Raw genomic sequence first — 23,470 nt, forward strand, 5'->3', positions numbered from 1 at the left:
GATGTTCCGAATCATTTGAACTGCCCATTAACCATTTCTTTGTTTCTTGTAGCCACTGTTGAGAATCCCAAACCGACGACAGATACAAGAGTTGTGAAATTTTTAGTTCTAAGCCCTGAACTTCGACAGAACAAATCCCCATTCCCAACTGGAAAACCAGACTTGCATAACAACGTCGAAAGCTGCAAACCTCATATCAACACCTTTACCTACAAAACATATTTCCTGCTGTTTTACCTACAAAACATAATACTCTCCCAGCCATCTTTTTCTATCATATGAAAAACAGGAACTTAGATACAGATAAATAGCAATGACAGGCTCAGAAAACAAAAATATTATACATAAATAGAAATTACAAGAAACACTCTACTTTGAAGCACTCCTAGTTTTGCCAGAATGTCATTAAATGCTTTGAAACTACGATTAGTACAGCTTACAGCCAAATAACATCACCTCTTTCTGCTACATATGTACAACCACAAAAGCATACAACCACTGGACACGACCTGGGAAAGCAGTGAGAAAGAAAACACAGAATAGCTTTTTTCCCCAATTTGTTTTCTTTTATAGCCTTTTCCATTCATGAACAGTTTTAGAAACCGTTAAAAATTCTGTGGATCTTGACCTAGTAAAGATGAGAAATCCATATTATAATTCTGGAAGCAATTCAAATAACAAAGACGAGGAAAATGTGCACGTATATATTTGAAGATGGAACTAGTACTATTGCCAGTCTGTCCCCAAAGCTTCCAAGAAATGAAAGCCGCAGAATCTTCATCCATGGCAGTCCAAGCCTCCACCACACCCTCAACCCCAACTCTCAGATCCGATCAATGGGTTCAGTTCGATCCTGCACTGCTAGCCGCTCTGACACATCAGCAAGTGATTTCAGATTGCACTTGATCAAGGCCTGCACAAAGTAGCAAGTCTCGTCCTTTGTGTTCCCTTCAGGCACATCCACAACAAACGACTCAATCACAAGAGTCCCTGGTCTTCCATCAATGATCTCCGGATGGAGGGAAATAATGGACGAGTAGTTCTGAAATAGCCAATGAATAAAAAAGAAACAGGTTGGGGCTCTTTTAGGCTTGTGCATGATAACATAACTAAAATATCAAGATAGACAGCAAACTGGATCTAACTTATCCTACTAAGATCCTAGGTTATAATAGCCCTCCATGTAGAATCCTCAAACTTAGCCCGTGGAGCTGACTGATTCATATCAGCAGAACTCTATTGAAATTTGTATAATTATAACTTTTTCCAACCGCTCAGTTTTTTAAAACTAACCAATTGATTTAAAATTTTCTCAACTCATTATTTAAACTTGTAAGCAACATTCAAGCACCAGAGCTTGATTTGTATGATATGAGTCCATATTTGCTCTAGAGCCTTTTTTTTTTTTTTTGGCAAGTGAATAAAGAGTTAAATAAGAAAATTGAGAGATTTAATACCCTAAGTCTGTGATCCCCTCCAATTATCTTGATGCTGAGTATATGCTCATCATCATCAAGAAGTTCCAGTCTTTCTGTACTTGTAGTTGCAGGAAGCCCAGACTTAACATCCACTTCTCTGAGACTCCCAATCTCAAGGTTCCCCTTCACAATGCACCTACTGATAAATGGCTTGTATTTCTGTGGTTGATCGAATCTCCTCACCAAAGACCAAACCTGGTGGAATATATCAAACATCAAAAATTAAAAGGCGCGCTCAAATACAACATTCCAACAAACACCCTTCCCAAAAAAGATAGTATTGTATTCAAGCTCTAAACTTCTCAATGAACAAAACTCGTTTCTTCATCAGAAAAAACTATCGTTATCAATATCCCCTTTAATGTATACTCATCTTAAGCAGTCAGGGTAAGGTGAATTTATTTATTTCATGAAGGACCACCCCATCGCTTTTTTTTTTTTTAGGTAAGTAAATCAAACGCACGTGAACCCAGTATTCAGTTGGAGAGAAAGCATATGATATTTTAAGACTAAAAAATAGAGCGTCATGCAAACATTTCTTAACGTTAAATGCAGAATCTAACTTATTCAAATATCTTTCCTTCGCAACCAAAAGCATCTTCCGCAAAAACTACCATAGATACCATTGCAGCCAATCAGAACCAAAGGATGTTCAAGTTACGAAACCCAGAAAACCAAGATATTACAAAGATACCAATTACTGGCATATCTAGGTATAGGAAACAATTTCGAGAAATGAAACTCAGATTTTCAAAAAGTCGAAGTTTCACTTTGTAGAACCCAAGAAAACCAAAAAATTAAATTAAATCAATGTACTTATCAACGAATTAAATCAATGTAGCTATTGCAATTAGTTTCGAAAGTCAGCAGAGCTAAAAAAATTACACCTTCACGAAGATTTCTAGTTCCCAAGTTTCAAAGTTCGCAATCCCTCAGAAACTTGAAAACGCTCCCCTCAATCTTCTCAGCAACCATACACAAAAGGAGAGAGTATAAATTGAAAAAAGAAAAGGATCGTCAAATTCAGGTATAAATATCAAGAAGCGCAAACTATATAAATCGTAGATCAAGATCAACCGCTATAAAAACTTTCGGTCAAACACTAGACTAATTACCAAGAAAACCCCCAAGGAATACCAACAATAACATATTCAAACACCAATCCTCCAAATTCTTCACGGAACTGACCCTCCAATGCATCCGCCAACCTAAACAGACACATACTCATAGATGCGCACCTATACGGCTACACGTGTATATCGGAACACATAGACATACATATATACACGTAGAGAGAGACAGAGAAAGAGAGAGATTACGAGGTGAACTGGGGCTTTGATGCGCTTGACGAGCGCGGAGCTACACTGATTCTCGCCGGGCTGGTGGCGATGGAACCTCCGTATGAATTCGCACTCCACGCCGCTGAATTCGCCATTTCCAATCCCGTCAAATTTCCCATTCATCTTGATTGATTTACACAAATATTTAACCAAACCAAACGGACTTAGCTTTTCTCACTTAAAAATCACCATCCCACTAAGATTGGCTCGTCTGGCCGGGAAACAGAGCTCCGATAGCCGGCTTAAGAGGGTCTCCAATAAGAGCTCCTGAGAGAAATATTTAGTAAAGAAGAAGAAAAGGAGGAGGATGAGGAGGAGCGTTAATGAGAATCACACTGCCATTGCAGACCTGCGGGTTCAAGCCTTCCTATCATCAATCAAGAGCGTATAGTACAATATAATGTAATATAATAAATTTATTAATTTACTTTTGTTTTATTTATCCAGTAGTTTTGTATTGTAAATATTTAGAAATGGGCTTGCAATGGCATAGATTTACGATCATGCCATAGTTTTGACTTCAAGTGCGAGGCCTCGTATTTATTAGTTTTATTTTATTTTATGCTTAGCTCTTTTGCCATAGAAATGTCGGCTACTTGTTATTGCAAACCGCGTAACAAATTATTATTATTATTATATTTTTTCCTTGTACTTAGAATAATTTTCAGATAGTTTTTAATTAAAAATAAGTAGGATGAAGTCAAGATTCTCGTTTTGGATCCTCAACCCATTTTAACTCTTCTATCTAATTATTATAATTTTTTTAAATTTCAACATAAAATATAATAAATAATTCAACTTTCTCAAATTTTAAAATAATAATAATATTAAAAAATAATTTTTTAATAATATTTTATTTAACTTTTATCTTAATTTAACTTAACTCAGTTCAACATCTAAACTCAACGTAAGTACATGTAAAAGGATAAATTATTAAATTAACGTCGAAGTCCATATAAAATTATATATATAGATGTAATTTAAAAGTATAAAAAATTAATTAAAGATGGTAAAATAAATTCAACTTTTAATAAATTCAATTTTCAAATTTTAATATAAAATATAATAAATAATTCAACTTTCTCAAATCTTAAAATAATAATAATATTAAAAAATAATATTTTATTTAATTTTTAACTTTTATCTCGACGTAACTCAACTCAACTCAATATTTAAATACAACATAAGTATATGTAAGAGGATAAATTATTAAATTAACGTCAATGTCCATATAAAATTATATATATAGATGCAATTTAAAAGTATAAAAAATAAATTAAAGATGGTAAAATAAATTCTTCCTACAGCTACAAATTATTTTATGGGAGATATCTGATTTGATAGCCTTCGTCCTGTCCTTGTTGGGTTAATTGTCAATTACTTAATCTATTTCTAACACGATTTGATAGGCAACCCACTGTTTGAAATTTTTATGTTGCTTTTTTTTCCCTAATTAGGCAAGCATTTCATTAAGGTAAGTAAATCAAAATACATGAAAGGGTGGGGTTCCACAAACAAATAATCTATCTCAATAAATACAATATAAAAGTGAAATATATATCGAATTTCGAGATAAAACTCGATCCTCATTCATTTCTTATGAATAAAATGTCATCTTAAATAATGATTTTTTTATAGTTCATTGTGCGGACTTTGTTGCCACTACTTGAGGTGGTGGTTGTTGGTGGCGCACTTCAATTTATTAGCATGAGACATTCACAAAAGAGACTGATATCTCCAACTTTTGTGACTGATATCTCCAACTTTAAAATTTTCGATTAGGAAAAGTTGAAACATGATAGATGGCCCAAACCACCAGGATGGGTAGATGGGGTGGGTAAGATTTGATAGATTTTGGAGTGACCAAACCACTAATACTACATGTGTAGCCATCAAATATGTTTCAAAACAGCGGCGCGTGATAGATACGCGCGGAACATCCGCCTGTAGTAGCAGCCATCTAATCAGATAAGAACCATGAAACAAAATTAGAAAAACAAAAAAACAAAAATACATGAAACTCGTTCAAAAGACAGGTCAAGTTCTTTTGTTTGTGCGTGTGTTTTTTTGTTTTTTTCGTCCTAGTCAGAATCAGCCTTCGATTTGCTAGAACTCGCACGGTCGCACTTCTCGAAACTTCCCCCGCCATACTTCTTGTATTATATTTTTACATTATTTTGTATTATTTAATTACTTACGTGGGTTCCACACGGTCCATTCAAAACTCATACCCCAAGTGCTTTCAAGGAACGTGTACAACACTCTCTAATCCTCGTTAATCTACCTACCAATTTAAAAAAAAAAAAAGATTATTACATTAAAAGATAGTCTTTGTTATTTGTTTTTTATTAAATAATCTTTATGTTTTCACTCTTTATTTGTCTAATGTTAAATTTTTTACTCTATATGTTTTCAACTGTTATTTTACATATTTAGGATTTGTTTGAACATTTAGAATATTTCAAAATAGATATAAATAATAATGAAATGATTTGTAAATAGTAGTGAAATAATTTCTATTAAAATATTTTATTGAATTTTGAGAAATTAGAAAAAAAAATTTAATAAAAAATCAAAAATATTATAAATTAAAAAATATTTAAATATTATTTTTGTATTGAAATTTAAAAATTTTGAATTATTTTTTATATTTTATGTTTAGATAATGATTAGATAAAAATTTGAGAATTTAAAATTAAAAAATATTTTTAAATTTAAGTAGTGTTTGAAAATGAAATATTTAAAAATATATTATTTTGAAAATGAAATATTTAAAAATATATTATTGTCCAAACTAGTCCAAAGTTTTTGTGATTTTTACTTATCATCTAATCACGGATAGAAAATATATATGTATCTATATACATATATTATAAAGCTGCTTATCGACACATAAAATATATTTAATGTAGGAACTTGACACATCACTTCGTAAAAAATATTTTTTATATTATATTAATTGAGTATAAAAATATATAAAAATAATTATACATAAAATTTTTATTAAAAAAAATAGGATGATCAAATAATATTCTAACCGTATATTTCTCAAAGTAATAGAAGGGAGAGTACAACACACTCTCGGTAAAAGAGTGTGTACTGTGTAGTGCGCTCTTTTCCAAAGTTAGGACGATGTACCGTGCGTAGTAGGTCAACTGCACGTGATAGGTAGCACGCCTGTATAAGGTCAACTCTTATGTGTCGGGTCTTTCGTCAGTATATAAAAGAAAATGATTTACACAATATTTTTTATAATATATTTTATAATAATATACTAGATGAACAGTATTTTTTATAAAATATAGTTTAAAAATAATTTTATTTTATAAAAATATCTTCCTCTTATAATATTATTGTATATATTTTGTGTATATCGTTACGCGTATAAAAAAATTCCCACTTTCTTGTTATATACATTTTCCTTTTCGTTTGAAGGTTAAAAAAAATAGTATTTTAATTCATAATATTTTATTAAATAATATTATATATAGTTGTGAAGTTTATAAATATTATATAATCATTTTAAAAAAAAATAAAATTTATTATTATAAAATTAATTTTATTTTTATATAAATTTCATATTTATTTATTTTTTAAAAATAATTATATGGCGTTTACATGCTCACGACTACAAACGCCATTTTCTACGTAATAATACGAAACTATGACTGTCTTGATCATGTATTTTTTAATCTTGCACAGTTTTCCCGCATATATTCCTTTATTCAAGGACAAACTTGAGAAATGTCTTATATATATTAAATGCACAAAAGTATGAGAATTATTTTGAGAAACAAAAAAAAAAAAAAAATTATTATAAACTCAAAAGAGTATGCACACTTGTTGGTTAGATTAGAAAATTGTTGAGATTTTTATTGAATTTATGAAAGTTTTGAGAAATTCATGAACAAGATTCTTTTTTAGATATATTTTTCTTTGAGATATCATTTGTTATTTTTTTTAAATTTTTGTAAAAGTAGTTTTGATATTTTTCATTTTTTTAATGAAATCTAGTCAAATTATTGGATAAGAGTTTTTCTAGGAAAATAAATTTCTTTCTTTAGATCTAAAAATGTTTGGATTAAAGTTTCTGTTAAAAAGTTTTGAAAATTCTTAAAAAAAAAATTCAATCCCCAAACATGCACTTAATCATGAACACTTTTTAAGTTTTAGTGAACTTTACTAAACTACACATTATTTTCTAAAATAATCTATTATCTTAAGAGATTTAATGCCACCCACTAACATAAGCTTACAATCGGTAGATAAAAATAACTATCTATAAAAAGTTATATCTCTTGATGATAATCACGTTTGAAACTTGGACTAAACAGAGATGAATATTTAAATACTCAACTCTCAAATTAGTAAACTCACCTCAACTCAAAACATTTTTATATGTGAGACCCACAACTTATTTTTAACTCAATATATTTTTATATTTAGGACCCACAACCTTTTTTAACTTCCCATAAATGCATCTAAATTCATCTTAACATTTAAATACATCTTAGGTGGATCCTACAAAACTCACTTCACAATGTCAACTAATTACTATTCATAAAAAAACAAAACTCAACTCAATTCAATATTAAAACCGAACGTGTTACAAAACTTAGATGTATTATGTTAACACTATTATAATAATAAAAAAAAAACCCATAATTTAACATGATTTTTAAGCCTGTAAACTGTATTTGTGAGGACTAGCAAGGATGAATAGGCTGAAACTAAGCACCACTATTTTGCATATTTGGACTGCACATTGATAGTCAAATTTTTTATATATAGTTTAGTAATGGATAACGTTAGATTTGATAGGAGTTTCAATTATAATATTGAATAGTTTTTTTAAAGTAGGATGGGACTATATGGCATGTGATTCTTGAGTGCTAGTTCTTTTGAAGTATACCAGCACTTACACAACAGCCCATTGCTGCTACAATTTCTATAAGCACCATTGGTAAGCTCTAGCAGCATCTGCAAACCAATATATACAAATATTAATAAGATTCACACAATATATTTATATATAGTACACGCACACTATCTTACTTAAGTAATATTATATATAATTATGAAATGCTACACGTATGCTATCGCAGTATTCATTTATAAAGTAAATGCAGATTTTGTTGTAGCATTAATATCAGTATGCATGATTCTTGTGAGACACAATCAATATATATTGATTCTTGATCTTATGTGCTAGCTTTTGGTCATGTGCAGTAGAGTTTGTAGTCTCTCCATTCATTCCTCTTTTTCAAAAGGGAAGTTGTGGCATCTCACAGAAACCATGTGATGTGCTGAACATTTTTTTTCTTTTCTTTTCTTGGTATCTGAATCAGAATGCATGTGATCTTAGAGTTTTCCAGCGACTTCAGCAGAGAGCTAAGAGAGTAGTATTATTAAATTCTATTGGCAAATGAAAAGCACATTAATGCTGATATTACTGAGTGGACATCATTGATTTACAAACTGAAAACTCTTAACACTTCACAAAGATCGGAGTTGCAAGTCATAATTAATATGTAGATTGATTTTTCTATTTTTGGTTTGAATATAAAAACTGTGTATGATCTCTGATGCGATCTCTTTGAGTTTCTTTATAATTAAAATTATGATTTTTGGTGAAAAGAAAAATCTCATAATTTTTGCAATGGATATAATTACAGGAAGAGTGTCTAAATCTATGCCTCTTTTTTTTTTTTTTTTTTTTTTTTTTTTTTTTTTTCTTGGGACAGGAAATTATTGGCATGCAATGATCATCACATGGATGATTAGCATTGCTGGATGTTTTTGCAAGAGGAGCGATTGGATATGATCAAATACCCCATTATTATAGAAAAATATATTTCTTTGGTGATTCTTCGGGATAATGAAAACTTCCATGGAGACTCAGATATTATTGCATTGCGCATCACATTTAGCTGGCAAACCTACGATTTATAACGCCAATTACTTTTACTTTTATTTAATTATTTATGTCTTGGCTAATGATTTTGTTACTTTATCAATCTGCATTCCTTCATATAAAATTAAAAGTAATTGCTTCATATCAAGTAGCAACCCTAACACAAATCAAGTAGCTACAGGTCCCAAGGGGACCAAATATATTTGTGCTAGGGTTGCTCCTTGGGCAGGTCCCTCGTTTGGATGAGGGGTGGTGGATTGGCCCCCACAACCATTCGTCCACTCCCGACAAACAACTTTCCATCTCAAAAATAAGTTCACAACCCACCCAAAGAGAGAGAGATACCTGCAGAGGTCCGAGGACAATTGTGAGAGGAAGGGAGAGACTATGACAACCGGCTAGGAGTGACCATGACTCGAGGAGATATTTAAACTTTAAATTGAGAGAGAGAGAGAGAGAGGCGATAGGAGAGGGGGGACATGTTTTAAAATAAACCTTACCATAAATACGTTGTTTTGGAATTTCCCCCAAAATGGTGTCGTTTTATTAAATAAAACTATATATATATAATTGCTGGCATGAAGGAGCATTAGCCCAAGCCCTGTCCCATGATCCCCAGCTTTGATTAGGCCGAGGTGGAGGGTGGTGGTGCCCTACCTCCCACTCCTAATGTGTGTTTTACAATTATATATGTTTTCTGTACAAATGCAATATTGGAATTTGTAGGACTCCTCTATTCTAAATGGAGAGAGTAATTGAGAAGTTGTCTTTCAATTCCTTAAAGAACAATACTATTTTTTAGTCATATTTGCTAATGCGATACATTTTAAATGAGACATTTTTTAAGTAAAAATTCAAATTATATTCGTCACTTAATAGTCCACCATTACAAATATTATCCTTCATCAAGCAATTCAAAATAAAATCAGGAGAATCTTCAATCCACATTTGTTCCATATAAAAAAAAACAAAGTTGCCTTTGCTAAGTTGTGTGCTACTGAGTTGTCTTCTCTAGATATAAACTGCACGTTCCATTCTAGAGTATGAGATAGCATTTCTTTAAAATCCTCAACTAGGTATCCATACCAGGACATATCTTCATGCTCACAATTAATAGCATTGATGATAACTTGTGCATCCCCTTCCAGTATCACCTTAGTGAAGGCTAGCTCCTTGCAAATAACCATATCTCTTCACTGAGCCATATATTTGACTGTAACAAACTAGGAAACATTACATTACTGATCACAAATGGCAGTCATAACTTTTCCTTCCTCATTTCTAACAACAATCCTTATCTCTATCTTCTTGTTTTTAAGATCTAGGGATGCATCCCAGTTAGCCTTCACAAAAATTCTTCCTAGTTTTTTCCATTGAGTTACCCCCTTTCTACATGTTTATGGTTCGTGGTAGATTGTTTTGCAGCCTGGAATTCTTCCACACCAACATGAGCTACTTGAATCACTTTACCTAGATCATGAAATTTGTTTTCAAAGATGAACTCATTTCTCCTCAATCACAATCTTCCCATAATGGTTGCTATTAATTCCATATCACCCTTATTTAATTTCCCCATCAGATTCTCCCAAAGCTTTAGTAAGTCATCTTCTACCGCATTCCACTTCTAAAATGGGCTAGATGCTTCAGCCCATACATCACTTACAGCCGGACGGTTCCATAGGACATGCATTGCTGTCTCATCTTCACTCTGACAGATAGGGTAACATGAATCTTCAACCACCCGTTGGCAAAACATTGCAGAATGAATTCTTCCTCGTTAGCAACAAGTCATTCCCTGCTTTCCACATGAACAATTTCACTACCCTAAGGACCATCAACTCCCAAATGTTCTTCCATCTATTGTCAAGTTCAAATTCCATTGATATTTCTCTCAACACATTCTTCTTCCTTGCAAACTCCAACAAGTATGCACTTTAAACTGAAAAAGTAGCCTTGTTGGAAGGGCCCCAAATGAGTTTATCTTCAGATCCAATCTTACCAAGGGGGATACTGCAAATAAGGGCAGCTTCAGCCTCCTCAAATATATTTCTTTCTAGTTCTTCATTCCACTCTCCTTTTTGTTGGTGTATCAAATTCTTTACTCTTGACTCACTATTCAGAATCTTAATGGGGGATTGAACACTATAAGATGATGGAGAAGATAACCACTTTTGTCCCCATATCTGAATTCTCTATCCATTACCCACTCTCCACCTTAGCCATTCTTTTAATAATTCCATAACAGCCCACACACTCCTCCATATCAGATGGGCTGCTTCCTAATTTGGCATCTAAGATGGATAAAACTCTGAAAACCTTTGTTGCCAACGAGTCAGTGTGCTATAGAAATCTCCAACCTTGCTTTGCTAATAAAGCTAAGTTGAAACATCCTAAATCTCTAAAGTCTAACCCTCCTTTTGCTTTTTGCTTACCCATCTTTTCCTAGCTTCTCCACTATAGTTTCCTGTCCTTTTGTTGATGCCTCCACCAAAACTTCAAAAACATGCCATTAAGATCTTTACACGGAGTTTTAGGGATCTTGAAGATACTCATCGTGTTAGTTGGGACTACTTGTAAGATTGCTTTGATAAAAATTTCCTTTCCTTACTTGACTCAGAAAGTTGTTTTTCCAATTGTATATTTTCTGTCAAACTCTCTTTCATATAGCTAAAAGTTTTGTATCTTGATTTACCCACCATAGCTAGGAGATCCAGGTACTTTTCATAGCACCGGCAAGCACTTGTTCCTGCAGCTTTTAATACTTGTCTTTTGTCCTTCGCACTTGTATTTGTACTGAAGAAAATTGAGGTCTTATTTTTGTTCAAAAACTAACCCGATGCTCTTTCATACATATGAAGCGTAGCCTGCAAGTTATTACACTCATCTAGTTTTGCTCTTCCAAACAAAACACAATCATCCGCAAATAAAAGGTGATTGATATTACTACCCCCTTTAGCCACTGTCACCCCTTTAGTGGAACCACTATAATCAAAGTAATTCAATAAAGAGCTTAAGCCTTCTGCATAAAGAATAAAGAGATCAAGGAAGAGAGGATCTCCCTGTCTTAACCTCCTAGAGGAAAAGAATTGATCTCCTGGCTTACAATTAATCAGCACAGAATATGACACTGATGAGACACAGCTCATGATCAAGGCTATCCATTCATTACAAAATTCCATCTTCTTCATTACAGCCTACAAATGAGCCCACTCAATCCCATCGTATGCTTTAGACAAATCAAGTTTTAAGGACATACTACCCTATTTCCCTCTTTGCCTTGTATTCATTGTGTAAGACTTCATACACTACCATTTTGTTGTCTATTATCAGCCTTCCAAGTATGAAAGCACTTTGAGTGGGTGACACATTTTTAGTGAATGCATATGGTCACAATTTAAATAGATGATTACTTAAAATATGCTATATTAGCAAGTATAATTGGGGATGAGAAAATTTGTGATGAACAATATCATTTTCTTTTCTCTCTCTCTCTCGAATTTGACCTACAACTACAGCCATTGCCCAATTTAGAAAACCGCATAAAAGACAGTCCACTCCTGGCACACCAGGCCTAAAAAAGTTCAAATTGTTTATAATGAAGATTCCTTGAACTAGAATTTGTCACGAGGAATCGAAAAGCAATTATTGCAACAGTTCTCCCACGGTAAGATAGAGTTTTTTTCTAAGAAATAATCAATCAAGTAGATTATGGGTTGATAAAATCCAAGATTTAACTTATCAGTCTACTCTTGCAAAGTAGAAAATGCCATACAGTGAATCTTTTATATACATACATGTAAAGATAACTAATTGACATTCTGGGTGGTCAGTGATTTTTTTATTAGGGAACCATGAATGAGGTAGTACTCTTATCCTATAATAATATATCATATTATTAAAATTGTACTAATTTTAATTGACATAACATCCTTTAATAAGATGAGAGTACCACTTATCCATACTCTAAACTTGGTTTTTGACACCTCCATTCGTCTTTAAAAAATAAAGCAAAACGATTGATACATAAGCTCATACCCACGAGACAAAAAACGAGGGGAGAACAGTATGAGAGCCTGAGCCCTTGTATACACTGCATGGTCACGGTTCTTTAAAAAAGAAAGAGCAAGGACAATTCATTAGGACAGTCACAATCCAGAATAGAATAGCTGTGGGATCTGAACAATTAGTGAAGACATCCCAATCTCCATGGATCCAACTTCAATCCTCCTTGCTGATAGCATCTCACACAAATAGCATTTACCAATATCTGAAAAATGAAAACTACAAAAAGAAAAACTATCCAGTAGGGTGGGAAGCATCCACCTCAGTTGATGAAATACTTGAGACATCACGGCTGTAACCTTTATCTCCTAAAGTAGCTTCGGCTTGCCAAAAGACCTGATGGTGATCTAGTATGGTCGTGCATGTCCTTTCCATATGAAATTTACCTGTCAATATTATACAACATAACCAGAAAACTCTGGACCACTTGTGATCCATGAATAGCCAAAGAAGCAATTTCTACAATATGGGTTAGGCTTACAAAATAAAGCAAAAAAAAAAAAAAAGTCAAAAGGGGTGCATCCAGCGATATCCACATCCTAAATCTTCGCCTTCTTTAGCATCTTCTACCCATCAGCTTCCTTGACTACCCTGCCATGCACCACTAACTATCATCATCTTCGGTGTATTTTGTCATTACTGCCACTACAATCTCATTTGTTCTCTGTGTGGGTATTCCCTACCATCTCATCTACATTTATTTTGGGGGTACTCTGGAACATCTCCTCCTCGACTCTTCCACAGTTCTTCAACATAGGCTCCTCCTTAGCTTCCATAATAACCTGAAGAAGTTCCAAAGAGGTAGCTGCTGGATCCAACTCCCGACAACCCTTTGGAGCGTTATGAGCTTCTTGGCCTGTAAGCAAGTAATTAGGGACCTGATGAGAAAAGCGAAACATTTCTTCTTTGGGAATCCTTCTGACCTCTTTGGGGTCCATGTGCCTTTGAAACACTGTCCTGAAACCAGTAACTTTAATAAGAGGAACAACAGACACACCTTGTTCCACATTAAAGTCATCAAGCACTTCCACCATGTCATATTTGTGTATCAAGTCATCTGGTGTATGCTCATTCCAATCCGGGGACCAATTTCTATACAGAGCCCAGACTTCTCCCTCTCTTGGATATATGCAAATGACCCCACGAGTGCCTTTTGTCCACATAACCTTGTGAGAGAAAGAGTTTAATGTTTCCGTTGTTTCCTGTCTGCCAATCCTGAAATCCCCACATGTTTTTGAGAAACCAGAACCTATCCAGTCTATTGGGCCCAATTCCTGGTTGCTTCTCGAGTTAAGCCAACTGATCCGCATCTTAAATGGCTTCAAAGAGATCACCTTATGAACTCGAGCATAGTAACGAGGCATACCATCATCATCATCATATGCAGCCCAGACCTGGTCATCCTCAAAGGAACTTTCAGATCTGTCCAGGTCAAAATTGTGAAAATCAGAATCTGGAACATTGATTGACATAGGTTCAACATCCTGTTGATCTGTATCATCCTCCATACGGTTAGAGATAGAATTGTTTTGCTGTCTTTTATTGCTAACATCTGACTCACCCTCCTTATGCAGGTCATATGTGCCACCATTAACCACACCCAGCTGCTTCTTAGACACTCTGTCTTTCACCTTCTCCTTCTCTTTCTTTGAAGTATTTGCTTCAGTTAATGAGCTCCATTCTTTAAGTTTCTTGCGGAGTTCACTCTGAGCCTTCTCCAATAGCATTTTCTGTATTTCAGAAAACATCAATTCTCTCTCACCGTTGGGCTTTTTATAAGTACCAGAACAACCCCTAGTTGGTTCCGATAAGCCTACCATGCCAGTTCCTCCATTTCCCATAGTCATTTGATTTGCCGCATGGCCTCCATAACTGTTCAAACAATTATCATCTAGCTTTCTCTTCTTCAAGTGTATATCTCCTTGAAGGGCAGAATTACCCGTGCCCTTAAATAGATGACTCCTCTCCCATTCAGGGGCAGCCGACCATTCTTCCTCACGCTCTCTTTTTACTCTCTCACTAGCCTGTTCAACAACAGTTGCAGCTTGAGCAGCAGCAGAACTTGATGCAGCAGTACAACCAAAATCAGCCCCTCTGGAGAAAGAATTCCAGTGGAAGTTTGTGTTACTGAATGAATTCAGACCTGCATTATATGGGTTACTAATTCCAGGATGATGTCTTGAATTCTGATGCGTCTTGCGAGAAGACCAACCAGAGGACTTAAAAACATTAGGAGGCGGAGGCTTCTCTAAAGCCATAAAAGCTTCGTTACAATTAGGGCAAAGCAGAGTGTGATTTAAATAAGTCCTGAGGTACTCATAATGTGTCCTGCATCTATTACAAATGGTCCAAAAAGTATTAGTTTTGATATGTGGAGGAGGAACTGAAGAGGGACCCACCCGATTGCTGCTATGACTATTCCTTGCAGTTGAAGTAACATTCCTGGTAACATTATGAAAGCCATTTGCTCCGGGTGGCACTGATGAACCACTCCGGGCTGAAGCATTCTGCTGAAATCCTTTCAAATTCCTCTTCTGGTTATATGATAATCTCTTAGCCTTATCTGATAACAAACTCCAGGCCTCAGAAACCAACTTAAATGCGCCCTCTGCACCTAAACACTTGTTTTTATCAGGATGAAGCATGAGAGCTAGCTTCCTGTATTGTTTCTTTACTGTCTCATCATCAGCCAAGTGATTTACACCAAGTACACCATACCAATCTGCTTCCCCAACTATTTTGTTTTCAGAAGAGATATAGACATCAAGCGTCATTAACATTTGAGAGAGCCCCTCAAGCTCGGGATACAAATTTTGAGCCTTCAAGGCAAATTTCTTTGAAGCAGCATAATTTCTCTCCATAAACTTCCTCTCAGCAATTTCTTTAGCCCTGACAGCCTCATCTTTATTGCACTCCATAGTACTTTCTTCCTCCCACTACCTATACTAAATATAAGCAATATGTAACCCCAAGCAACCTTCAATGGTTATGAACCTGAACCCAAAAACAAGAAAATCAAAATTACAATATAAAAAAGAGACATTAATATCAAATTTTGGCCAATGGTACAGGAATCCCAAGTTTTAACTACTTCTGAAAGGAACAATAAGATATAAATCACCTTATTCATTAGTAGAACGTTTGAGTTCCAGAAATCCAATTACTTGAAATGGCAAACCAACCATGCTACTATTTTGAACAGGAAGATATGTACAAAATATTCTCCTCATTTAAGTAGATGATGCAGTAGTACAAGTTAGAAACAACAGTGTTCAACTGTATGTTCAATACAATTCCAGGTCAGCAACAAAGTATACCTAGCATTGTTGACATAAGAATTTTCCATTATCTCCATAAAGTTCTAAGCAATCAATATTAAACCTTTATATTGAAGTGTGTATTTTGGGTTTTAAGCGCATAGCAGTTCAGTGGTCAGGACTACTATCTATAACTTTGATCACTTGTCCAATAAAAGGATGAGATGATGTGAACCCCTTGATATGCCAGTTGACATGATTATATAATTCTCCCAAAATATCAAATCTTTTCAACAATGTATCTTAAGGTGTGATGACAGTTAACAATTCAAAATGGCAGCCAGTTGATACACATGCACAGCCAAAGAGAGGGACAGTACATAAAAGGTAATTAGTTTCCATAACTTTTTTTTGATAGGTAGTAATTAGTTTCCATAACTGAATGCAAATTCATATGCATCACGCTCTACGACTTGTGGCATGGAATTATTGAAACAGAAGACAGTGGGAGATGCAGAGAAATCTCACTTGATAAATATGAGTAGCACTGCTAATGATGTTACCTGTAATAGTTTGTGTCCAATGTCTATAATTCACAAACACAACATGAAGGTTGTTTCTTAACAATTTTACTACCAGCTCCCCAGAGTGGAGCTATGTTATACCCGTTTTGAGGTATAGAACATACAAAACAAATAGATTGGGATAGCTTGGTATGAAGGGCAGAAGCAGTTATCTTTATATACAGCAATAAGAAAAAGAAAAACACCCAAGGAAAATGTCCACAAGCACCGCACGGTTAAACAAGCACTGCCATTTGAGACTCACAAAAAAGATTCTTTCTTAACATCCATGATGCTAGATGATATATCAGAAAATGGTAGCAATATGGTACACCTACCGTATTTAATGGGCTTGAACTCATTAATTAGGCATACACATCATTCACTAATGTTGGCAAATAAACCACTAGTCAATGCTCCTAAGTTTTTTTTTTTACTCGTCCATATGTAATTGTTTAATGTAATAAATCTAGTGCAACCCATATTAAAAAATAATTCAGTCCGGGTAACAAAATGGTTGATCTTTCTAGTATATGGATGAATGTTCATCTCAACACAACTAGACATTAATCCCAAGAAATTTGAGGAAGCTACTTCAATCGTTTTTACCACTCATTTCCATGTTCCTGGTTACCACCTACCCTCGTGAGAATTTGCCTCCTTTTTGCACTTTTTGATCCTTTCTTTTGATAAGTAATAATTATTTCTCACTTTTTGATACGTTCGAATTAACAGAGTACTTAATTTATAACCGATATATTAGTAGGGTTCCATTGTATATGTCCAAACAACTTGAAATGACTCTCCATCATCTTATCATCAATCTGTGTCAACCCCACTTATGAATGACTACAATCCTTATCTTTTCTAGTGTTGCCAGTCGCCACACATCCATCTTAACAAGCTGATCTCAACTACATTCATTTTAAAGAAGCTTTTATTGATTGCCAAACAGTCTGAACCATACGGTATAGTTGGGCCTTAAAAAAATTCTATAAAAATTTTCCCATTTGCTTTGTGTGGGTATCCTACAATCATACAATATCCTAGATGCATCTCTCAACTTCATGCAGCCTGCCCAAATTATATGAGAAAAATCCTCTTAATCTCCCCAGCATTGTGTAATAAATCAACCAAGATACCCAAAAGGACTACTTTGTTATTTATGGACAATAATGGACATATTTCATATTAACAATATACAACACCTTGAAACTACTCAAACGTGTATAAACTTCCTCATGCATAATGGCTAAACAGAAGGCATAAAACATGCAAGTATCACAAATCTGAAGATGTAGTAATCATTAATAGATTATATTAAAAGGGGGAAAGGCCCCTTTATGATGTGTCTTCAATAATTGTGATTTGCGATCATGAATCAGGGAAAATAATAATGAAAAATGATAGTAGGTGAAAACTAGGCTGGCAGTATGGAAGAGGCTGTACTTATTTAAGGGAGTGAGAATTAGTCTGATTAACAGTACTCTTTCACATTTGTCCACCTACTTTATGTAACACCCCGTTCCCATAGGATTTATAGATGGGGGAGAGGGAAGTGTCGTGGGTAATCTAGAGGGGTTTGAATTCAACTAGACTTTGGAAAACTACTCCCACAAGGAGAGAAACACCAAGAGGATAAGAGTTTTGAAGTGTTTGAATTGAAAATTAGTTTCAAATAAAGAAACTACTCACTCTAGAAACCAAACAGAAAAATAAAAGAGGCGTATGGTTTAACAGTTGAGAAATCCTATTCAAAACAAATTAATACCCCAAAATATATTTAATAAAAATAACAATAACAATAATAATAATAATAATTACATTTTTGGGATCGGGATGTTACACTTTATGTCTCTATTTCCCCTTCCTGCAAGTGTAACCAACCGCCTTGAGAAGTTTTAGAGAGTTTTTTTATGGGGTGGCAGAGAGGAGTTGAAATTCCATCTTGTGAATTGCCCCAATGTGTGTTCTCCAATCTTTGAGGGCAGGTTAGGAATCAGGAAATTGATTACATTCAACTGTGCCCTTCTAGGAAGTGGCTATGGCAATATCTCAATAAAAGAGATGGCCCATGGAGAAAGGTTAATAAGGTGAATGAGTCTTATGGGATTGTATTATGGAGAAATATTTGGAGTTGGGGGAAGTAGTTTTCATGACATATTATATGAGACGGGCAATAGATCCAAAATAAAATTATGGCCTGATGTGTGGTGCAGGGATCAGCCTCTCAAAAAATGGTTTTTCTGGATATATTCCCTTTTATCTAGCTAAGGATGCATCAGTACAGAAAATTTTACAATTTTGAAACGGATCACCTCAATCGGTAGTGAACTTTATCAAAGCAGCACAGGATTTAGTTATCTATCTTTTTAACCCAATCTATGCTCAACTGTATTATGCTGGAGTGAGATAGGATGGGGAAGACAAGGTGTAATGGGCAGCGTCCAAGAGAGGGGCATTCAGGGTTGAAGTTGTACCATAATACATTGATCCCTCACAAGTGGTACTAGCTTTCCAAGGAAGTTCATCTGGAGGAGTAAGGCCCACCAAGAGGGGCTTTCTTTGGACGGTGTAACTAGGAAAGATCCTTACTTTGAAATGGCTAATTTATTTAGACAAAAGCATGTCACTTCGTGATGCATATTTTTACAATCCTAAAGGTTAAGGGTTTAACAAAATCAGCATCCAGCAGTCCTATAACTTTTGGATCAATGGTTAGACCTTTAAAAATCAGAGTAGGGAGCATATCATGAGTTTCATACACAAAAAGGGTCATCTATAGGCTGGATTAAAATATCTTGGTACTATGTATGGCCATAGGATTATGTCATTGAATACTAATAGATTAGTTGAGCCACGAAAAGGGAGAAGACTACACCAGCTCAGTGTCAATAGAGTCGACCATCATGGACGTCAAATTCGGAAGAGTGGTAAAATGTTACGATTGTTTAGCCAAATCAGTATCCAATGGTCCTAGGACTAATGGATAGGTCTTTAACACATAATTACATCACGAAGCCATCCTTATTGTAACAAGATTTTCCTTTTACTTTTATCCATAAAATTTAGGTTTGTGTAAAATAGAAATCATTCAGAAAGCGCCTATACCTTTTTTTGGCTCAGTAGTGCGTCACCTACACACTCATATGTTCAGCGCTCAACAACACAAAATTTGAAGTAATGGATAAACATTGAACACCACTGAGAACTGTATCACACAACAAATAAATATTTCATTTAATACTGAATTATAGCCAACAAGCAGTAAGCCCACGAAATGTAGCAAATAATAAACCCGCCTTTTCTCCACGGTTTATTTTCCCACAAACCCTGGAAAACACCATGAAGAAAACTTCAAGAAAGTACAGAAAAAAGAACTGGGGAAGCATTACAGGTCTAAATTCACCAACTTGGAGAACTCAAAATTTCAAGTCAGCAAAAAGTTGGCCGTGGGTCTACAGGGGCAGAGGAATCACCAGAGTAACGGTCAATTTCCAGTAACACCATTTGAAATATTAACCATTCAGTATTTTGCAAAACGAACCCTAGATTCTGTGATTTTCACAGATAGTATAAATATTTATCAGCAAAATTTATTGCTTTCTGAAGGAAAATCGAAAAATGGAGAATAGAGTAACTACCCATTGGAGAAAGGTCTCCGACTTGACGAGATTTAGAATCCGAGAAGACCATCCCGGTGCAGAGTTCCCTTTTTGTCAAAACCGCCCAAGAACATCAGAGAAATTCTCGGATGCCCATGTAACTTTAAATGAATAAATAATAATAATAATAATAACAACAATGAATAAAAAAAAAGTAAGTATGGGTTTGGTTTTTTTTTTTTTGGTTAACCCTCGTACACTTTATTGTGTAAGGAGCATGAACCTAAATGTTTAACTATGGTTAAATTTTAACTGTTGGGTTGAGTTTGCAATGAGCTAAAAATGTTGAAGCATATATAGAAGAAAATTTAGTTGCAAGCATAATTATGCATTAATCTGTACACCAATTCAATATGATTGGTCAAAAAGTAAATTTTATTAAAAATAGTATTAATTTAAATTTTAAGTATGAAGAAATTAGTATTAGTATGTAGATTAATACACGACTTGACTTGTATGTAGTAAAACTCTATATAGAAAGAGATAAAAGATAATTAAATGAGTTTATATTGTATTTATTTTTGTTTATGTGAATTTGTTTAACAAAACCCGTTACCCAATTTATGTACCTATCTCTATTTTATAGACTCAAAGTTAGAACAAAAATTAGAAAAATAAAACTTATTAAAAATTATATTCATAAAATTTTTCATTTTTTAATTAATAAATTTTTTATACAAGGGTGAGTTCGAAAGACCCCCACTTTCAAGAGATTCCTCAATGTCAAAAAATAATAATAATTCGTCATCACACGTTATGGCGTGCAATCCCCCCAACCCCCTCCCAACAAAAAAAGATAATTCCAACTACACAATATTAAAATGAAATTGTGAGGTGGCTAACCTATTGATCTCTCATTTTTAAGTTGAGTAGATACATGCTCATTATGTAACTAACCAGTAACCGCTAACCTACCACAAGGAAAGCATAATAAGCTCATGAACAGAAGGACTCCCTTAGGAGATCCTCAAGCTGAAACTGCAAGGAAATATATGGCATTGAATTTGTAGGAAGTGATGCATATTTTAATGAACAATGAACTCAACAAAATAAGGCTGTTCTATAATTTGTTACCGGGCCATATGTAATCTTGACGTAAATAATGATATTGACGTGGTAGTGTCACGTGATTTATTATAAAAGCAAAACAAATATTAAAGGTAGTCTGAAAGCATAAAATGAAAAATGAAACCCTAGGTTCCTCCTCGGTAACCTTTCTATTTTTAATCTCCCCACCATCGAGTAATCAACCAACCGGAGTGGATTTCAGTCGTCCTTTTTTGTTTTGAAATACCCCCTTGTGTGTTCTTTTTTTTTATTATTATTATTATAATAAATCATATAACAATTTATGTTAAGAAAGTCATTTGAGCGGTAAATTTCATATGACTAAATAGCATTTCTAATAAAGATGTAGTACAGTTATAAAAATATCTCACAAAATAAATTTATAAACTGACATGTTTATATGTTAAATTTATTTTATAAATTAATATATTATATTAAATTATGCTAATTTATAAATTTATTTTTTAGATAAAATATTTGTCCATGAGGTTGTATTACTTCTTTCTTTGATTAAAGGTCTTGGGATTTGGTATAAAAAGAGTAGCCAATTCGACGATGCTAGAGCCACCGTTACAGCCACCGCTAGGTTAAAAAAATATATATATATATATTTTTTGTATTTTTTTAAATTATTTTTTAATATTTTTAAATATTTAAAAATATAAAAAATTTATAATAATATTAAATAATTTTTTCTTAATTATTAAAGAAAAAAAAAAGTCAGTGGTAGACCCCAACAGGAGCCAGCGGTTGCCAAAGCATTTTCCTAGCCAATAATAGCAAATTTATGTACAAAATCTTTGAGGTACGATCACCCTAAAGAACAAAGTACAGTCACATAGAAGAGTACTCTTCTGGGACCAAAAAAAAAAATAGAAGAGTACGGTCTCTATATATAGCAGGTAGTTCGGTGCAGTGGGATTCCATTTCGAAAGGTCTCCTTCTCGTTGCTGACTCTCTTTCCAGTTTCCTCGTGTTAACGAAGTACTGGTAAACCATACCGAAGAGTCGAAGACTACTTCCGAACAAATACGAATCTAATGAAAAATCATTTCGTTCTCTTTCGGTGATTCGCTCTGAAAACAAAGACCGAACATTCGTCTTTCCGCCATAGTACCATTAAAATCTCTTTTACACTCTGTTTGTTTTGTGGGTTCAGCGACTCTTTTTCTAGGCAAGGACCAGGGTTCGACGTTGGTTCTTTGTTTTATTTTGTATGCAATAGTATTTTTATCGTGAAAAGGGGTTGGAAGAGAGAGCAGCAGGTATAATTGTTGTTCCCCCTCCCCCCTTTTTCTTTATTTCCTTTTATTATTTTCTTTTCCTTTTTCTTCGTGAGCAAACTAAGGATGGGGTTGTTGTAGGTTTAAAGTTATGTTATTTTATGAAGAAATTGTCTTTGGTACTTCAACAGGTTATGGTAGATGATTAACTGTAACGTGACTGGAGCTATCACCGCAATTTTCTTCCATATTATGTGAAATGCGGCCATTTTTTGGTAGTTTGCTCCATTCATAGTGATAGTAGGCCTATGGCTTTTAGTGCCTTTTAAGAAACAGTGCAGCCATTCACTTTCAATGGAATATCCTATATGATCTTTAACGATTCCCTTCATAATGCATTACTCACAGTACGTATGAATGTGTCTATAAGTTAATGTAACGGGAATGACCTAAAGGAGATCAATTGTTCTGGTATCAGATCTCCAAAAAAGAATAGGATCCTTGCTGGCCCACACTCATGCTTTAATCTTGAGAGCTTAGTGCACGATAGATGCAATGAACCGCATCCAATTTTCACCACGATAATGTTGATTCCATGTTATCAATTTTGCTCATATTTATCATTTCTGCTCATTTACATCATCCATATTTCAATCTGCAATGAGAAAACTCATGATTCTTCCTGTCTATGTATGTATTCTTCACCTGAATTATATGGATATTGCATAATCATTTGACATAGCCTATTGGAGATTTTGTGGCTGCTAATTGCTCTCGCAAAAGAAGAAAAAGAAAGGTCATTATGATTAGGTGTTTCAACTTTCCATTCATGTTTATAAGGGCCCGTTTGGGTTGCGATAGGAGTTTTAAAAAGTGCTTAAATATTTTTAAAAGTTATTT

At 34.1% G+C, this 23,470-nt stretch overlaps 2 protein-coding genes across 3 annotated transcripts; both read right to left on the reverse strand.

Moving 5' to 3' along the window:
• Window positions 1-319: 319 nt before the first annotated feature.
• Window positions 320-3,211, reverse strand: LOC122312966 (abscisic acid receptor PYL8-like). Its single transcript, XM_043127652.1, has 3 exons — window positions 2,798-3,211; window positions 1,458-1,673; window positions 320-1,042 (listed from the first exon to the last, which is right to left on the reverse strand). The coding sequence occupies exons 1-3, from the start codon at window positions 2,939-2,941 to the stop codon at window positions 824-826; spliced, it is 579 nt and encodes a 192-aa protein (XP_042983586.1). The 5' UTR covers window positions 2,942-3,211; the 3' UTR covers window positions 320-823.
• Window positions 3,212-12,691: 9,480 nt separating this feature from the next.
• Window positions 12,692-20,415, reverse strand: LOC122313372. Of its 2 annotated transcripts, XM_043128309.1 has the most exons (3): window positions 20,259-20,393; window positions 19,726-19,825; window positions 12,692-15,788 (listed from the first exon to the last, which is right to left on the reverse strand). In XM_043128309.1, exon 3 carries the CDS (start codon window positions 15,710-15,712, stop codon window positions 13,448-13,450), a length of 2,265 nt encoding a protein of 754 aa, XP_042984243.1. In that variant the 5' UTR covers window positions 15,713-15,788; window positions 19,726-19,825; window positions 20,259-20,393; the 3' UTR covers window positions 12,692-13,447. The 2 variants fall into 2 exon arrangements, with proteins under 2 accessions (XP_042984243.1, XP_042984242.1); XM_043128308.1 differs by lacking the exon at window positions 19,726-19,825 and having other exon boundaries at window positions 20,259-20,415.
• Between the last annotated feature and the right edge of the window lie 3,055 nt (window positions 20,416-23,470).

Source organism: Carya illinoinensis, chromosome 6 (genome assembly GCF_018687715.1).
Source record: "Carya illinoinensis cultivar Pawnee chromosome 6, C.illinoinensisPawnee_v1, whole genome shotgun sequence".
Lineage (NCBI taxonomy): Eukaryota > Viridiplantae > Streptophyta > Magnoliopsida > Fagales > Juglandaceae > Carya > Carya illinoinensis.